We start from the raw sequence: 19,129 nt of genomic DNA, 5'->3' as shown, positions 1-19,129 counted from the left end.
GGGAGAGGACAGAACCCTGAGGCACCCCACAAGTGAGAGCCCAGGGGTCTGAACACTCATCCCCCCCCCCACTTTCTGAACACGGCCCAGGAGGAAGGAGCGGAACCACTGTATAACAGTGCCCCCAGCTCCCAGCCCCTTTAGACGGTCCAGAAGGATGTTATGGTCGATAGTGACAATCCAGCAGAACTAGGAAACAGCTCTCACCTTCGTCCCTAGCCCGCTGGAGATCATCAACCAGTGCGACCAAGGCAGTTTCAGTCCCATGACGAGGCCTGAATCCCAACTGGAAGGGATCCAAATGGTCCGCTTCTTCCAGGCGTGCCTGGAGTTGTTCAGCAACCACTCACCCAATCACCTTGCCCAAGAATGGAAGATTTGAGACTGGGCGATAGTTGGCCATATTGGCCGCATCTAAATATGGTTTTTTAAGAAGCGGTTTGATAACCGCCTTTTTCAGCAGGTCTGGGAAGTCTCCCTCACAGAGAGAAGCATTCACCATCCTGCAAAGCCCATCGCCCACCCCTTCCCTGCTACCTTTTATAAGCCAGGATGGGCAAGGATCAAGGGGACAGGTGGTTGGTTTCACTCATCCAAGCAGCCTGTCCACATCCTCAGAGGTAACAGATTGGAATGGATCCCACGCAACATGGTTCTCTGCTGTTTTTATCCTCCTATCACTCAGCCAGGCTGAGAAATCCTGACTGTCCTGACAGTGGAATCGTCTCCTTTGGGAGGTTTTTAAGCAGAGGTTGGATGGCCATCTGTCATGGATACTTTAGCTGAGATTCCTACATTGCAGGGGGAGTTTTATACTGGGCCTTTTAATTTTCTTTTTTAGAGGAACTATTGCACTGTTTTTTCCACAGACACTGAATTGCCAGTACCGTAGTTCGTGATTTAGGATAACTAATGCATATTCACTTCTTAGCTCCCCTGCCTATGACTTTCATGTCCTATTGTCTTTATTGGCTAGCATGTTTCATCTTGTCTACGTCCTCCCCAATTCAAAATGTATCAGGAGACATTGCATTCACTCCTGTGGGGCTTGGCTTCGTGGCTTTAGCAACGTTTGTTGCCCAAGACAGTGCTGTTCATCAATTCATTAGAGTTGATGCTTGACACAAAGTAATATTTTACATAACTACCGCTGATGAATAAACAATTTTTTTGGTATTAAATTTCCCTGCCTTCATCATGAGCAGTTAATTGGCACCTCAGAGAGAAACAGCATAAGGAGTTTTTGCTAACTGAAACATTATATACAAATACTGCAGTTGAGTTTCAGCATATTAGATGGGTCATGTAGAAAATCAGGAAGTTCATATACCTGCAGGATCATGTCCACTGATTCACCTAGATCAGTTTTTTCCCCATTCCAAGGGTCACATTCCAAGGGTCACAAGCGAGTTAATAGTGATGATTTGTTCTCAAAAAGTCTGCATAATAAGTTAATGGTAGTGGATAAAGACATACTTAGAGTGGTTTCAAACTCCCATTCCAACCATGTAGCCCAATGGGTAACCTTCAGGCATAGAATCATAGAATGGTAGAGTTGGAAGGGAGCATGAGAGTCATCTAGTCCAATCCCCTGCAATGCGGGACTTCTGCCCACATCTATCCCTGGGTGGGCTCAAACCACCAACCTTTTGGTGAACACACTGACCCATTGAGCCGCAAAGGTGTTTCATGCTAAGTGTGTTTAGGAATTGGGCCCCACTGAACCTAAATGGACTTACTTCTGAGTAGACGTGTATAACATAGGATTGGAAAGTTAACCTTTGGCAGCAAACACAACAAAGATGGCGACTCCCCTGAAATGTTTCACACAATGCAGAACTAAGTAATCTGTGGAGCTAGCTTGTACTAATGAAGGACTGCTACACAATTTTCAGAACTAGGACATGTTGCCAAGGCATTTCTTGGTAACGTTGGCCCTGGTACTCAAGTGAGTGGGGGTGAAGGCACATTCATGCAGGAGCTTGCAATGCTGTCTTTCTGTGGGCACAGGATTCTTACCACATGCTAAGTATGGTTGACTTGCCCTTTGCTAGGTTTGGTAGCTGCTTATTTCGGCCATCTTGCTTTCTAATGTCTGGATTTAAAATAGAGTAATAAAAATGCAGATGAGTTTCTTGAATAGAGGCCTGTGACAGTGAGACTAATGGACTTTGGGGTATGTTATAAACTCTTCCTTCTGGTAACGCTAACATCAAATGATGGAAAGGGGAGCTTTTTGAATGCAGCAGACATCATGTTCATTATCATGAGCTGATATATGAAATAGACTGAGTATCTTATTTATCGGCATATAAAAGGGGTCTGAGCACTTCCCAGAAATGGGGAATTATGGCAGGATTAACCAACAATTCCTTTTCTAATAGGAAGACTAAAGCACTTGAGGTATTTTGGTTTAGAAGAAAGATAAACGAGGGTTCATCTGCGCTTTTGTTTGTCTTGTGATTTCAAGTCACGGGGTCTAAGAAGTTTTCCTTTTGTCCTGCTACTTTCTCTGGGAAAACCCACTGTTTACTGTCAAACTGGAATCAGGCTTTTGGAAGTGTGGCTGACACCATAGTGGGACATGAAATAGAGATATAAAATGAAAAATGGTGTGGAAAGGGGGAAAGATAGGGTTGTATTCAGTGCTAGTACCACACAGACGCGGGTGGCGCTGCAGGTTAAACCACAGAGCCTAGGGCTTGCCGATCAGAAGGTCTGCGGTTTGAATCCCTGCAACGGGGTGAGCTCCTGTTGCTCGGTCCCAGCTCCTGCCCACCTAGCAGTTCAAAAGCATGTCAAAGCGCAAGTACCGCTCTGGCAGGAAGGTAAACGGCGTTTCCGTGCGCTGCTCTGGTTCGCCAGAAGCGGCTTAGTCATGCTGGCCACATGACCCGGAAGCTGTACGCCGGCTCCCTTGGCCAATAAAGCGAGATGAGTGCCGCAACTCAAGAGTCGGTCACGACTGGACCTAATGGTCAGGGCTCCCTTTACCTTTACCTTACCACACAGAGTAGACAAACTGAAATTAATTGACAGGACCAAGGATGGCTTAAAAGGAGGATTTCACCAACTGGAGGCAGAAATGATGGGGAAGGAGAGAGGAAGAGTGCTCTTGTGCTCAGATCTGGCTTGTGGATTTTCCACAGGCATCTGGGTGTCCACTGCAAGAACAGGATGCTGGGCTAGGTGGGCCACTGGCCTGATCCTGCAAGCTCTTATTGTGTTCTTATCTTCCGTCACGTCCATGCCATACGTCTCAAAAGCAGAAGCTTTGAACGTAGCTCAGAACCTCACACTTTGCAGGCAGAAGGATCCAAGTTTGGTCCCTGGCATCTTCGGATGAAAGGAAAGTAGGAGGTCAGGGGAAAGACCTTGCCAGACACCCAGGTCTGGGTGCCAAAGACCAATCAGATTTGGAAGCAGTGGTGAGTCTGGCCCTGGGGGCCTAGATAGCTCAGTTGATTGGAGTGTGGTGCTGATAATGCCAAGGTTGCAGGTTTGATCCCCATATGGGGCAGCTGACTATTCCTGCATTGCAGGGGGTTGGACGAGATGATTCCTAGGGTCCCTTCTAACTCTACAGTTCTATGATTCTATGACCCAGTGAGGCAACCATGCTGTCCTTTAGCTCATCATCAATACTAGAGACATGAGAAATTCCACTGAGATATTTCATTAGGCTTATAAGTCTCTTTTGGCTTCCCTTTCAATGACTCTGATATTTCACCTGAGCAGGAGCCTCCAAATTCTCTCTGAACTTCTGCTGAGGCAGAATTGTGATGCCAGCTTTAATACGCATACCTGGTGGCTCACAGTGTTTCTGATTTCTTACTCCTGCCACCTCTGCACAAGAAAGCTGAATACACATTCATTTTGCACCAGGCACCCCAGCGCAATGTGTGTGTTTTTAAAAAAATTGAAAGAGCTGAACTGAAATCATCTCATTTGCTCAGTTTTTACTTTTTCTTCTTCCTTGTGCCCTCTTCACAGTATTGGGGGGGGGGGGGTAGGAAGGACAGTCATTTCCAACTCTCTTTCATAGGAAAAAAATCACTTCTTTTGAAGATACAAACATTAGGAGCAGAGGGAGAAAGAGAAAATCCAGAAATTTTCCACAGTAAATGTACATCTGGATTAAATTGGGAAGGGTAGAGATATGGAATGTGTGGATGCTGGAAACAGTGGCATACAATAGCAGCATCAGTTGCACGATAAACACTCTTCTGGAAGCACGTTTGGTTTCTAAAACTTCCACCACCCTCAGGCATTTAACAGTCTCCCACTCCCATGATTTTTGTTGTTAGTAAAAGCATCAGTAATTCACCCTTCATCCCTAAAATATCAGAGGTTGGTGTTATATGGGGCTTTATAAAATAACCAACCATGCAATAAAACAATATCAAACTCCCAAGCACACCAACAAGATAAACTATGAAACAATTCTACCCTTACATGCAATGCAATTCTGTTTATCTCTCTTCCTCCCAAGCCACCTTTTCTCCGTAACTTAACCTCTTAGTCCTCCAGACCTCTGAAAAGCATGCCTTTTTCTTCCCATTACCATTTTTCTCACATTCCCTTGGGCTGAATTTTCAATTGTAGGCACCTCAGGGCAACAGCTTGACATTTTGCCCATTATTATGTAAGGCAACAGTCACACCGATGGTGTTCACATAAGTGAATATAAATCATCATTGGGACACAACAGCATAACCGATTTGGAGAGGCGAGTTGAGATAATGCGTCGCTGGATTTAGGAAGCTCCATTGCCTACGCAAGGACTTCCCAAGTTCAGAAACAAGGTTATAGATGGGGTAATTATTAAATGGAGGTTTATTTGTTTATTTAGGTAGGCTATGTTTAGACCACCTTATCCTAGGATCTCTGGACAGGCCACAAGAAAATCAATAAAATGACGAAGTCTCCATTTAAAACACATATTCCAGAGAAAATGCAATTAAAAACAACATATCTGCAGTATCAAATAACAAAGGCCTGGACAACAAAGGCATCTGAATTTCAGTGATGAATTTGCCTTCTATGTGTCCCACCATAGAAAATGTCTATCCCCTTGGCACTGCCAAGCATACAGTTCCCAGTGATGGTACATTAAGGAGAACTTCCTTGGAAGATCTCAACTCATGGGCAGGAACATACAGAGAGAGGCTCTCCCTCAAGTAAAGAGGTCCCAATTCATTCGGGGCTGAATATGTTATTTGTGAAAGGCTGGATTGTAGTCACTGGGCTACCTCTCCTGGAGGGAGGGGTTGAGGCAATTTTCACAATTTCCTGTGCCCTTGAATACTGCTCTGCCATGTTGGGGCCTCTGGGAAAATGTAACAGGCAGAGAAGGAAGCAGGAGAGGGAATGGGCAAAACTGGACCACCAACTCCTTCTTCCAGTGGGAGACTTAGTTGGATCTCAGTCCTTTCTGTCAGTAGGAACATAGGAAGCTACCTTTTACTGAGTCGGACCATTGCTCCACCCAGCTCAGTACGGTCTACATTGACTAGCAGAGGTTCTCCAGGATTTGGGGCAGGAGCCTCTCCCAGCCGTACCTGGAGAGGCCAGGGATTGAACCCTGGACCTTCTGCTTGCAAGGCAGATGCCCTGCCACTGAGCTATGGACCTTCCTTAAGCAGAAGGAGCTATTCCATCTGCATTAGAGAGGGATGAATCTGTCACATTTCTCATTTTACCAAAGCTGAGTTCAGCCAGCCCACATCCGGGTGTGAAGTTGTCTTTTAAAAGCCTGCACACACAAAACTATGCATTTTATGAGCATTTCTCATCCATATGCAATTTTGCGTGCAATTTGCCTAATGTGTGCATTTTGTGAGTCATTTTCCATCATAGAATGCCATTTTGTATATTATTTCCTCTAATGGGTGCATTTTTGTGCACCATTTTGACTGGAAAACTGTGTCACAAAATCCAGTTCGCTTACTGGCTTAGGAAGCATACACTTCTCCCCCGTCCTCACCTAGACAACCCTCTAAATTAGAGTGATGCGAATCTTTATGCTTTCTGTGCCGTGGTGGAGAGGGAAACCGTCAGATCCCGACCGCACGTACAAAGTCACCCTGCAGCTTCCAGCAGAACTGGCGCTGGATCTTCTTATGCCATTGCTACTTTATGCATGGCTTTCGCGTTGAGATGTGGAAACGAAGTGTTTGCAAAGATGAAAAACCTCTCATTTCCCATTTGGCAGCTCTAACTGCCAAGTTCACCTACCTCTCTAAACGGCAGAAATTAGCAAAGCTATTTGTTGGTGTGTCTGCCCAGCATCGAGGAGAATACCAAGTAGGATTAGCATCATCAGGGAAACATAACGTCTCATTATTTTGTGTGCCTGTTATAACTCTCTTAATATAAATATACCACTTTGACATGTGTTTATTTATTTGTTTAGCTGCTTGTTGTTGTTTTTAATTAACATCTATAACACAAAAGTTATTTCTTACTGGGGTACTAACGATTTCTTAGCTAAAAATAAGAGGAGCTAGTAATCATAACTCGGCTCATAACTCCTGGTGGGGAGGGGCAGAGTTTAGTTATGTGCCTGATAAGTGGCTGCATGATCACTTGTTGACTTGGATGTATTTAAAAGAGGATGGGGGGTGGAATCATGGAGGATAAAGGTATCAATGGCTACTAGCCATGAATCAGGAGGCGGGTGGAGCTGTGATCTAAACCACTGAGCCTCTTGGGTTTGCTGATTGGAAGGTCAGCGGTTTGAATCCCCACAACGGGGTGAGCTCCTGTTGCTTCTGCCAACCTAGCAGTTTGAAAGCACAACAATAGGTACCACTGTGACGGGAAGGTAAACAGCGTTTCCGTGTGTTCTGGTTTCTGGCACGGTGTTCCGTTGTGCCAGAAGTGGTTTAGCCATGCTGGCCACATGACCTGGAAAGCTGTCTGTGGACAAACGTCAGCTCCCTTGACCTGAAAGTGAGACCCCATAGTCGCCTTTGACTGGGGTCCTTTACCTTACCTTACTAGCCATGAAGACTGGGTTCTGCCCCCACTCTCGGAGGCACCATGTCTCTGGATACAAGTTGCTGAGCATTGCAGGTGGGAAGAATGCTGTTGCTAGCTTTCCATGGGCATCTCGTTGGCCACTGCAAGAATGGGATGCTCGGCTAGATGAGCCATTGACCTGATCCAAAAAGGCTCTCCTGATGGTCTTATGCCCCAAGTGGCTGCCAAGGGTAGCCCTTTCAAAGAGGCTTTCCTTCAACAACAACAGATCTCAATAGCCTTTTTACCTCAGTGCAGAAATCTTGGTTAACCAACTCCTTGAGCTCATAAATGGTGATGAGGTTTCAGGAGGAAGTTGAGGGAAAGCCGTGCTACAAATTAAGGGGGGTTAGTAGCAGAAGGAAAGGGAACAGGTGAGAAGGGGAGCAAGTCCACAGCGATGAGTAAAGCAAGGGGGGCAGAACTGCAGCTGTGTAATATAATCTGTGGCCTGAGGGACATGAAGATGTGAGTGTACATATGTGACTGGAAGGCTGTTTCCCTGGTGGGCCTTGCCCAGATCATGTGATGATTGTTCATGCCAGGGCCAGTTGTCCCTGTGAAGCAGGGTGTGTGTATGTACAGACTGAAAGCAGTGGTACAACTCAGATGACTCACCATCGGCACCTGCTGATGACTCATGCCATCCGCACCTGCTGATGATGTCACTGCTCAAATAGGGAACAGAGAGCCCTGCCATAAAGGATTTGTTTTTTTATGGTCGCTATCTACATTGGTAGCAAATAAACTGGACCTGAACAGTGAATAACCTTGTGTGGCCTGGATTAATGAAGGAGTCATACCTGGCCAAGGGCAGCATCTGTAAAGATCTTGCTGCAATATTCAGACCCTGATTTTTGTCATCACTGCCATCACAGGTAGGGCTGTTCATAGAGCCAGATGCAGCAGCAAATGTGGATTTTACTTTGGTTTCTATACACACCCTTCCATCCTCCACCCAGGCAAGCAAGAGGCATTAGTAGAGTTCACAGACTCGTTGCTCCCATGCAAAAACACTCAGGGAAGGTGCAAAGCAGGTGAGGGGGTGTGTGGCCCGATTGAGCCCCAGGAGCCAGGCAGAGAGGCCTGGAGGGCTGCATTTGGCCCTGAGTCTGAAGTTCCCAACCCCTGATCTAGAATTGATGTTCCCATTGAAATGGAAATCTGAGTGCACAGGGTGGGTTTCCTTGTGATATTAGGAATGAATGGAACGGGGACACACACACACACACCCATACACCCCACCACTTTTCTTGCTCAACGCAAGCCTTTTTGTGGAGTACTAGAGCCTGGAAAACTGGCTGAGAGCCAGCCACTCCCCCGACTGCTCTTATCTAAGAAATGCACAAACCTTCTAAGCGAGGGTTGTGTTCAAAGAGAGGCCTGGCTGCTATTTGAAGGCCTCTGGGGATTTATGTGGTTCCACCCATACAATCAGCCTAGAGAAACTGGTGTTTAAGTCTATTAATTCTCACCTCTATCCACAATCCTTGCATTGACTTTGAGTTTGTGTAAAAGATGGAGTAAACTGAAATGTAACAAGCACCTCAATGCAATAGCACTACTGTCTTGTAGAGCAATTATATTGTTTTGTAATACTGCATTTAGGATGTGCTAGATAGTCTCCACATGTGGAATGCTAGGCGCTTCTGAATAACAACAAAAATCCCTCTTTGAATCATACGTCAGCTGCCTGGGATAATCTGCTCATGTATATTTATGGGAAAGGTCCATAGCTCAGGAGCAGAGCATCTGCTATGCATGCAGGAGGTCCCAGGTTCAAATTCCTGGCCTCTTTAGGCAGGGCTGGGACTGTCCCCTGCCTGAACCCTTGGAGATCGGCTGCCAGTCAATGTAGACGGAATTAAGAAAGATGGATCAATGGTCTAGTTTAGCATTAGGCAGAGTCCTGTGCTCCTGTATCATGAGCTATTGAGCATGCAGAATTATCAGTTCAAATAACGAAAATGGATATCCTTTCCCACTCTGGTTCTCTAACCCTTAGTGTGATATATTTCCCCCCGTTGCAGATTGTATTCCGGAAGATTAGTGACGTCAAGCGAGAAGAAGAAGAGAGGATGAAAAGGAAGAACGAAGCCCCTTTAGTCTTGCCACCAGACCATCCAGTCCGCCGGCTTTTTCAAAGATTTAGGCAGCAGAAGGAGGCCCGGTTGGCTGCAGAAAGAGGCCGAGACGACTTGGATGTGGAGAAAGGCAACATTCTGGGAGACCACCCTTCGCGCACTGTGGTTAAAGCTAGCATCGTCACCGTCAGGGAAAGCCCCGCAACGCCAATCACCTACCAGTCTGCTTCAACATCCAGGGTATCCGACCAGGCCAAGCTTCAAGCCCCAGCCTCAGACTACGTAGGGGCGAAGGTGGCAGGAGACTTTCCAAAGCGCAAAGGCTGGGCAAAGTTCAAAGATGCCTGCGCGAAGGGAGAAGACTGGAACAAAGTCTCCAAGGCGGAATCCATGGAGACGCTGCCGGAGAGGACAAAAGTGGTGGGGGAAGCCACTCTGAAGAAGACCGACTCTTGCGACAGCGGCATCACGAAAAGCGACCTGCGCTTGGACAACGTGGGGGAGACGAGGAGTCCTCAGGACCGAAGTCCCGTCCTGGCAGAAGTCAAGCACTCCTTTTACCCCATCCCCGAACAGACTCTTCAGGCCACGATGCTGGAAGTGAAGCATGAGCTGAAGGAGGACATCAAAGCTTTAAACACAAAAATAACGAACATAGAAAAACAGCTTGCTGAGATACTAAGGATATTAGCCTCTAGAAGAAGCTCGCAATCACCACAGGAGTTGTACGAAATATCAAGGCCACAGTCTCCAGAATCAAAAGACCTTTTTGGAGCAAGCTGAGGTGGTTCTTTTAAGCAGACGTCAACTGGATATCCCCCGCAAACACAACAAAACACCCACTTCAACATGTTTTAAGCGAAACATTTAATCTTTTCTTGATGAACTCCATTGAGGGGCCAATCCGTTAACCATGTTCTCCCCCCTCTCTAAATGGTATAGTAACAGGAATTGCAACCTCATGTCGAGATGGCAGCTGACTCTGAAGTCTTTTTGACAGCAAGGGTACAGTTTATAATGTTTATTTTCCCCCTCCTTCTTCGTCAGTGCATCCCTTACCCCTCAAATTGACTTTTGTTATTTAAAAAAGAAAGAAAGAAAAAAGGCATTAATAGAAAACTAAGTTATATGTTAAGCCCAGTTCATATACTTACCTGGTTGTTGGAACTTTTTTACATGGTGTTTATTCCTGGGCAAATTCTCCCTCCACATGTCAAATAGTATCTGACACAGGGGCTTCACGTGTGAATGAACAAATCGAAGGCCCCCTTTTGAAGGGGAAGAATCATGTCAATCAGGCGTTCACGTGAATGAACCTGCATGTTAACATTACACTGACTGCATTCATACGATACACTGAAAACAGTACGAAGCTTTGAAGAGTTATGACTTCCCCCAAATAATTCTGGGAGTAAGGGTAGCTGAGCATTTTCAGAGACCCTTATTTCCTTCACAGAACTGCAATTCTCAGAGGGGTTTAGCCAGTAATCCCTTTTCACAGGTAATACTGGGAATTATAGCTCTGTTAGGGGGCTCCTAACAGATCTTAACAAACAGCTCCCATGATTCTCTGGGGGAAAGCCATGACTGCTTAAAGTGGTCTCATAGTGCTTTCAATGGGTGGTGTGATTGTGGTCCCTATGCATGTGTGGTGGTGTGGAAATCAGGGAGAGAAAGAGTTCCAACACTTTTATTACAAGAGGACCCACAACCGTAGGAAACACTTTAGGTTTCCACAGCCTGGTGCCCTCCAGGCATCTTAGACTACAACTCCCATCAGCCCCAGCCAGCAACATTGTACTGTCTGGGGCTCATGGGAGTTGTAGTCCAAAATATCTGGAGGACACCAGAGTACAGAAAGTGGAAGTACATGAACTGGGCTCCTTTCAAGCTTTGGGTCTTGAACATGACTTTACATTGCCAGCTTGCTGAGTAAGATCTCATCATTGTGAAATGGTTTAGCAAGTCCCTTCGCCTTCCTCCTTTATAGATCATGTGAAATGGCGAGGTTTCACATGGTGGTGATAATGAGGTGGTCCAGAAAAGGGAGCAAAAGGTGGACTTCCTTATCAAAGTATGCAGCGTGTATTTTCACATACGATTCGTAGGTGCCATTATTTATTGCCACCTGGTGGTCGAAAAATCTCAGATTTGGGTTGATATCATCTAACGGCAAAGAAACATGAAACTGCGAGATGGAGTATCCCTGTCATGAAAAATATTTGGAGTTTTTTTTAAAAAAGAGGCCTTCCACACTAACGTGTGTTCGTGATTTTATAAACAAACTCCTGCCCCCACCCCAACGAAAAAATTATATTTTGTGCTCATGACGTTTTGAACTCTCCACTTTGCCTTTTGAGTTTCCTTTAAACAAGATATATGCCAAAGGATGCTGAACTATGTATACATTAAGACCAATGATGCACACCAACCATTCCGATGTATTTTCTCATTGTTATGGTCCCCGGTACCTTAGGGAGATAGATTGTGCTGTTCTGTCTCTTATCTCATATTCTAAGCTAATGCTTTCTCCCTTGAAATGTATTTGTCTTGAGGAAGACTAACTAGGGCACCTGTAGAAGTAAAAGCAGGTGGGGAAAGAAATTGCTTGTATAAGGAAAACTCTATTGTACCAAAGGATGCTGCACCAAGGAGACAGTGAAAATTGCTTAACAGAGAAAGACTGCGTTGCTAGTGGGCTAGTGGACTTGGGGAACCCTCCACATATTAACAGCCTCCCACAATCCTTGGCCATTGGCCATATTTGCTAGGGCTGATGGGAGCTGTAGTTCAGTCACATCAGAGCAGGGAAGTGGTGCCACATCCTTATTGCCATGGGAGAATAATGCTGCAAAGTGCTGAATCTAAACTGACCTGCAGTTTAACGTTCAGAGATATATTGTTTGGACTATTTTTAATCGAAAGAGCTGTTCATCAGCGATGCAGACTTCCTTTCCAAGATGTGGACCGGATCCTGAGAACTCATGGAAATCAAATTAGTCCCAACAAATTACTTACATCCACTGATTTCAATGAGTCTGCACTGAGTATTAGTCTCTGTCTGTGCTACCCATTTAAAGCTCTTTGATACCACTTTACAGAGCCATAGCTTTCCCCCAAAGAATCCTGGGAAGTAAAGTTTGTTAAGGGCACTGAGAGTTCCCCTCACAGAGCTACAATTTTCAGAGTGGCTTAGCAATCAGTCACAGGGAACTCTGGGCACTTTGGCTCTGTGGGGGAAATAGAGGTTCTGCTAACCACTCTCAGCACATTTAACCAACTACAGTTCCCAGGATTCTTTGGGTTAGGCCATGATTGTTTAAAGTGATATGATACTGCTTTAAATGTAGAGTGCAGGTAGGGTCAGTGCAGTGAGGCAGACTACACTCTCTGTGCTCAACTCCCTTTCCCAAAGTAGCACCTCCCTGTGCCATTTACCACATTTTGTGCCCCCCCCATCAAAAGCACAGCAGTATTGCAGATATCCTCGAGTGCAATGCCGCTTCTGAGGAACAGCAGCAGGAGAATCTGCTGGGGCTTAAAAAGAAAAAAGTCCTGCGCACCAAAACGGGTGCTTTGAATCCTAGCCGCGGTCTTTGCATATGGTTTTGATTGCCGTTAAACTGCAGGGATGCAGAGAGAGCATTTGCTCTCATCTTCATAATTATTAGGGACAAAAATAGAAAGCGATTCCAATAATACACAGTACATAAAGCTCAGCAGTTAGTAACTCTGCTGCAGTGCTGAGAAGCAGCTCTGGAGGACGTTAGTTCCTTAAGATTAATTTCTTTCAGACAAAGGCAATCACGGACTGCTGCGTGGGAAAGCTGGTGCCATTTTGCTTAGTTTATCCCACAGGATGTTTATAGCTTGCACCAAGTCATAAATTCCAGGGCCGCAGTGTTTACTTGACTAATCAGTTAGGTGGATTGATTAAAAACCTTTAAATTAATTAACCTTTCCATGAATTGGCAGTGGTTTGTCAAAAAAGGAAGGAAGGAAGGAAGGAAGGAAGGAAGGAAGGAAGGAAGGAAGGAAGGAAGGAGCAAGCTTGGAGCAGATTTCTGTTCATGGATTGAGTTGGCCCCACCAATTTACTTCTTGCTGTAGTCTTGTGTGCTTTTCTTCTGAGCCCCTTCTGAAGGTCTGTGAGCCTATGAGGTGATGTGGCATTCAGGGCTGTAGCTGGAAGGAAGAGTCAAAGCACACACACACACACACACACACACACACACACACACACACACACTGGTTCACATGGGAGTGCCTTCCGCTTGCACAAGAAGCACTTTTGAGTCCAGCAAATGCATTTATTTTGAACCCTGGCATTTGCAAAAACCACAAAGGCAGGTCCAGTTTGGGAAGAACACATGCCTCGTTCTGTGATGCTACTTATGTGACACATCTAAGCACTGTTCCAAAATTAAAGAAAGCAGGGTTTATTTTCCTCCCTTCAAATCTATTGTTTATCAATATGAAAATGTCTGCAGATTTATTTCATTACTCCCTCAGTGAAAAGCCATATGTTTGAACAGGGTGACAGGATTAATAAGTTTGTCTGATTTTGTGTACCAAAGGCTATTAAGTGAAAGGCTTTAAGTGGATAACCAACAAATAGTTTTCTTTGCTTGATGCTTGGATTTAATACATCTATATATAGGTGTGTGAGAGAAGGTGCGAAGGAATGGGAGGGAGAAACTCTATAGGCTTATAATATAGGGTAGTGGCCATATCCCAGTGGCAGAGAAGATGCTTTGCATGTAAAAGGTTCCAGATTCAGTCCCCAGCATCTCCAGGTAAAAGATCTCCATTAGAACCATGTGGACCTGCTGCCAACCAGTGTAGACTATACTGAGCTAGATGGACCAGTGGTCTGATTATGTGTAAAGCAGTTTCCCATGTTCCACTTTGCAGTGCCAGAATTTCAGGATTTAAGATTCCAAGGGCATCCACTCCAGAATGATATGAAAAACTGATTTCCTATTCTGCAAAGGTATGCAGTGGATAGAATAGCCGAGGAAGCAGAAAGCACTTTCTGTTGAATTAAGCTTATTTTTCCAAATGAGTACATCATTAGATTCTAATGTTTCCTTCGTGCCAACCTGATGTGCTTGCAAGATCTCGGCTGCAAGGTCCCACCATTGCCAGAGAGTCTTGCTTTTGCAATAGCCCTTCCTCACATTCCTATCCTTTATTCACTTACACTAGAGACTAAATCATTGCAGTCCAGTGTCGTTTCTTCAGGTCTGATTTCTGCAGCACCAAGCGGTTAAAGGCTGCTGTTGTCTTTCATTAAAAGCTGCCCCTTGCACCTCTTGCAGCTTTTACTGCTTTGTGTCCAACTGGTAGAGCATGAGACTCCTAATCTCAGGGTCATGGCCTCGAGCTTCATGTTGGGCAAAAGATTCCTGCATTTCAAGGGGTTGGACTATATGACTATATGACTCTCATGGTCCCTTCCAAGTCTGCAATTCGGTGATTCTATGAGTGCCCTATCTTGTCTGTCTACTTGTCAAGTCAAGTTATCTACATTTAGCAATACATCCGGTAAGAGCCCTCACCTCCTCTAGTACTGCCACGAGAAGGAAAACAGAACCATAGTTTATTGTTCTGCCCAACCTAGGAACTTTGGTTATTGCTTCTTGTGCGAAACAAGCTAGGGATCATTAACCACAATCTGAGGTTAGCTTGCATCTGTAAAACATAGTTAATGCTAATAACCATGAGATATAACTGAGAATGTCCTATGGGTGTGCCAGAGGAGGAGGAGCTCCTAAACCCGAGGCCCATGCATGTAATGCTAAACTATGCATACCATAAAGAGACGCAGCATCTCAATGAGGGGAAAAAACACCCAACCAATAAAGGAGGCAGAAGCTGCAAGATGGAAGCTACTAATTAACCTTACAGGGGACCTTTGCAGAATGGGACTTACTTGAGAATAAGCTCTTGGCCATGGCAAAAGACGTGATTGGATAATATCATGTTATATTAAGTACCACTTGAACCAGTTTTAATTGCACTTCCAGTTCACTGCAGAAAAGCAGTGTCTCAGCAATGCTAAAGATCCCCAATGTGGAATCAAGCAACTACAGGTTAACTTTCAAGGCAAATTCAAGAACCAACCAATTAGCACAGATCAATGCAACATGTACCTAGCCGAATACAGTCCACCAGCCATAAAATGTATCCTGCCAGGGGCTTAATAAACATGTTGCAATCTCTCAGATTCTTGATAAGCCACACAGGGGCTGAGAGAAAATGGCCCCTCAATTTCTCGATGCTTTTGTTGGCAGCAAAAGGCAGGGAATTTCACTGGATGTTCTTCAGGCCAGGGCTGAAATTATTTCAACAGTTTAAAAGGAACTTGAAAAAGATTGTACAAATAACAACAACAACAATAACAATAATAATAATCAGAAAATTGTTTCCTGTGAAATTTCAGCTCACTTGAAAGTTCATTTATTTTGGTGGGTGGGGAAGCAATCAGCTAGGGACCAAATTGTTTCCTGCTACACTAAAAAAAATGACATCACGTTAAAAAAAGATTTACAGTTGCACCCACAATCATGGAGGGCAAAACTGGGGAGGTCATTATGCAGAATATTATACAGTGGAGGACTGGAATTCTTTAATAGTTCAGGAGAAGCTCAGAAGAGAAATTTTTCAAAATTTGGTCAAGAAAGTTAGGCTCAGCTCTAGCAAAAGGAGTCTATTGAACGTGAAATGCTGCCTTTGGCTTGATGTCTCAAATTGTGTAGTTCCTTGAATTATTGTGCTCTTATTCCCCCCCCCCCCCATGCATTCTGATCCCCTTTATTCTTCCATTCATGCTATCAGTAAGATAGCTACAATTCAGAGAACCAGGAAGAATCTTGCAACACAGGGCACCCACAGCTAAACGCAAAGGAAGTTATTTGCAAGCTGTATAGTTGCTGATGAATTGTAACACACGTAAAGAGCAGAGGGAAGAGGAAAATATAAGCAAAGCATGCCACGTTTAAATATGCCCTTGGAAACAGGCAAAATGTGTAAAAGAAATATCCTTTTCACCATACATGCTGAAAACTGCTACCCCATTGTGGTACAATGTAACACTTTTCCACAGTCAGGGGAAAAATCTTAGTACAGTGGTACCTCAGGTTAAGTACTTAATTCGTTTTGGAGGTCTGTTCTTAACCTGAAACTGTTTTTAACCTGAAGCACCACTTTAGCTAATGGGGCCTCCCGCTGCTGCTGTGCCGCCAGAGCACGATTTCTGTTCTCATCCTGAAGCAAAGTTCTTAACCCGAGGTACTATTTCTGGGTTAGCGGAGTCTGTTACCTGAAGCGTTTGTAACCTGAAGCATATGTAACCCGAGGTACCACCGTAGAAGACACTTAACTGTTGATCTTTACCATGGTGAAATGACTTTGGAGGTTTCCAGATAAATCAAATTTAATTTGTACTCAATTTCAGGGCTTTAAAAAAAGGGGGGGGGGGAGCAAATCTCTGAAATGATACAAATTCTCAGAATCCAACACCCATATTTTTAAACGTTCTGTGTCTTCAGATACATGTGTTTCTGTTGGAGATTTCCTGTGCAATATTAAAAACACCCTTCTTGCTTTAAATTTCATTTACAGCGGTGTCCCGATTTCCCCGAGAACATCCAGTTTAACAGCTCCGAAGGTGATGTTCTGCATCTACACTCCTTCACTTAATGAATCGAAAGAGCTATTTGCTGTGAACATCCTGGTGATTTTTGTTTCTTTGTTTCGACTCAGTATAGAGTTGGCGTGGACCCATTTAAAACACGATTTTATTATTATTTTTAAAAAAGCAATCTTTGTTAATAAATGTGTATGTGATTATGCAGCTACACAATACGTGTGCCTGCATTAGTTCCGTCTATAATTAGTGTTACTGGACAATTCACAGCATATCCTTCACTCTGCGATCAAGATATCAAAACAATAACAGAAGTCTTCCCCCAGTGGACAAATGTATTCTGTTGGTCCAGTTCAGCAATGAGGATTGTGTTAATCTGCAGTGGGGCGGAGGTGTTTAATTTCCTTGTTCTGCTTAATATTTCTATAGTATACTTTAATTGAATTTTAACTGTGCCGCTGGGATATGGTCTAACAAATGTCAGGGCAGCCAGGACTCTTATGCAGAAATCTCAGAGTTGTATTAGATGTCTTTCTGTGTAAATAAGGAGGCGATTAATATTTAACCCTTGAGGGAAACACGAGCATAATCTTAAAGCCAGAAGGTCTCTGCCTTGGATGAGATTTCAATGTGCATGAAACGTGTAGCACATAGACCACATCAGCATGGCCACTTCATTCAGCCATGAAGATACAAGCCTGGAGATGGGTTTTTACAGTCATAGCTAATGTAGATGGTGGACTCACAAGTCCCTTTTGAACCCCACACTAGCTAGACGCATCTCTTGGCACGTAAGGGGATGTGGTTGTGTTCGCACAAGGCCATTGGCTGTTGCGTGTGCTTGGCTGCATGTAAAGTGAGCTGGTTTTCCTTTGTTTCAATACCTATGGCTTTTTAATTTTAAAAGTGAAGATCTTCCAAGCTGGCTGGCACAAACCTTCCAGTGCCAGGCTTGTATGAGAAATTGCAGGCAAAGAGGGCCGAAATAAATAAATACATTAATTGTGCCACAGGGCACAGGGTGGTGGGGAAAATATGTTGCCCCGACCTTGAGACAAATTTCAAGAAGTGGGGAATCAGACCTTGCACTGATTCCTCCCTTCTGCTGTTGAGGAGTAGCTCCTCTCATCCAGGCCTTTCATTGTGCAACAAGTGTGCAGAAAGCTGCAAAAAAATTGTGATGCTGCCACAGTGTGTGTGTGTGCGTGCCCGCCCTACTTTGTGCTGCAGAAAGTGCCTGCTTATGTTCACGGAGCCCTTTATTGTTGCATGGATGGCATTGATGTGCTACAAAATCGTAGTTCAGGAATTTCAGGAGTTGTGCTCATCGCACATCAGGGACTGCTGGTGCAACACCCTTTGCCACTTTTCCTCTTGTCATGGCTGTATTTGCTAGAAGGACTTGTCTTCCCTGCACCCCACCCTTTCACATTGTTTTGCTCGTGTGCTTTCTTTGGACTCCCCAGATGAGCCAGCGAAATCTGTAGCTCTCCACCTTTGCAGCGATAAGGTGGTGACGAAGAAGAGGGCTGAGGATTCAAGGGCCTAGAGTCGGGATGGCGAATGGTGACCCATCCAGTAGGCAATGCCAGATGGGGCTGGAATGGAGCTCAGTGACACCTGAAGGGCCAAAGGTCCCAATTCATGACCTAGGAAACCCAGCAGGCACAAACCACTTATGCCCCTCAACGACATGGTGGAAGCAAAACTGTATTCACCTGGGAAGGGCCATAGCTCAGTGGCAGATCAGCTGCTTTGCATGCAGAAGGTCCCAGGTTCACTCCCCAGCATTTCCAGATAGAGATGTGAGAGACCCTCAGTCTGAAACTGGAGAGCCACTGCCTGTCAGGGCTGGGCAAGATGGACCAACGGTCTCATGGGAACTTTCCTATCTTCCTATGTTTCTATATAGCAGTAGTTCTGAAGCAAGTCCAGTGGCAACATATTAGGATACTAGCTACTCCTGGGTATGGGGGTTCTGAACTAGGACCTGGTCAGCATTTATTGAGTTTTGGCACTGACCACGGTTTTAGTATATATTCCCATATTACATTAAATTGCATTTGGGTCTCGCTATGTACTTGGATGGACGCGGGTGGCGCTGTGGGTAAAAGCCTCAGTGCCTAGGGCTTGCCGATCGAAAGGTCGGCAGTTCGAATCCCCGCGGCGGGGTGCGCTCCCGTTGTTCGGTCCCAGCGCCTGCCAACCTAGCAGTTCGAAAGCACCCCCGGGTGCAAGTAGATAAATAGGGACCGCTTACTAGCGGGAAGGTAAACGGCGTTTCCGTGTGCAGCTCTGGCTCGCCAGAGCAGCGATGTCACGCTGGCCACGTGACCCGGAAGTGTCTCCGGACAGCGCTGGCCCCCGGCCT

At 45.1% G+C, this 19,129-nt stretch overlaps 1 protein-coding gene across 2 annotated transcripts in view; it reads left to right on the top strand.

Moving 5' to 3' along the window:
* Nucleotides 1–18,839, top strand: part of KCNH1 (potassium voltage-gated channel subfamily H member 1) — a 226,247-nt gene extending 207,408 nt beyond the window's left edge. The window contains exons 11-12 of one of the 2 annotated variants that reach the window (XR_013392151.1): nucleotides 9,054–10,112; nucleotides 16,734–18,839. Coding sequence is in view for 1 of the 2 variants with exons in the window: in XM_077925556.1 (XP_077781682.1) it covers nucleotides 9,054–9,890 (837 nt within the window). In the remaining variant the exon portion in view is untranslated. Of the gene's footprint in view, nucleotides 1–9,053; nucleotides 11,088–16,733 lie in introns of those variants that run through there. The other variant, XM_077925556.1, reaches the window with a different exon arrangement.
* The last annotated feature ends 290 nt before the right edge of the window (nucleotides 18,840–19,129 follow it).

The sequence above is a fragment of the Podarcis muralis genome, chromosome 3, assembly GCF_964188315.1.
Source record: "Podarcis muralis chromosome 3, rPodMur119.hap1.1, whole genome shotgun sequence".
In the NCBI taxonomy this organism is placed as follows: Eukaryota; Metazoa; Chordata; class Lepidosauria; order Squamata; family Lacertidae; genus Podarcis; species Podarcis muralis.
This window is presented reverse-complemented; position numbering and strand designations above follow the sequence as displayed.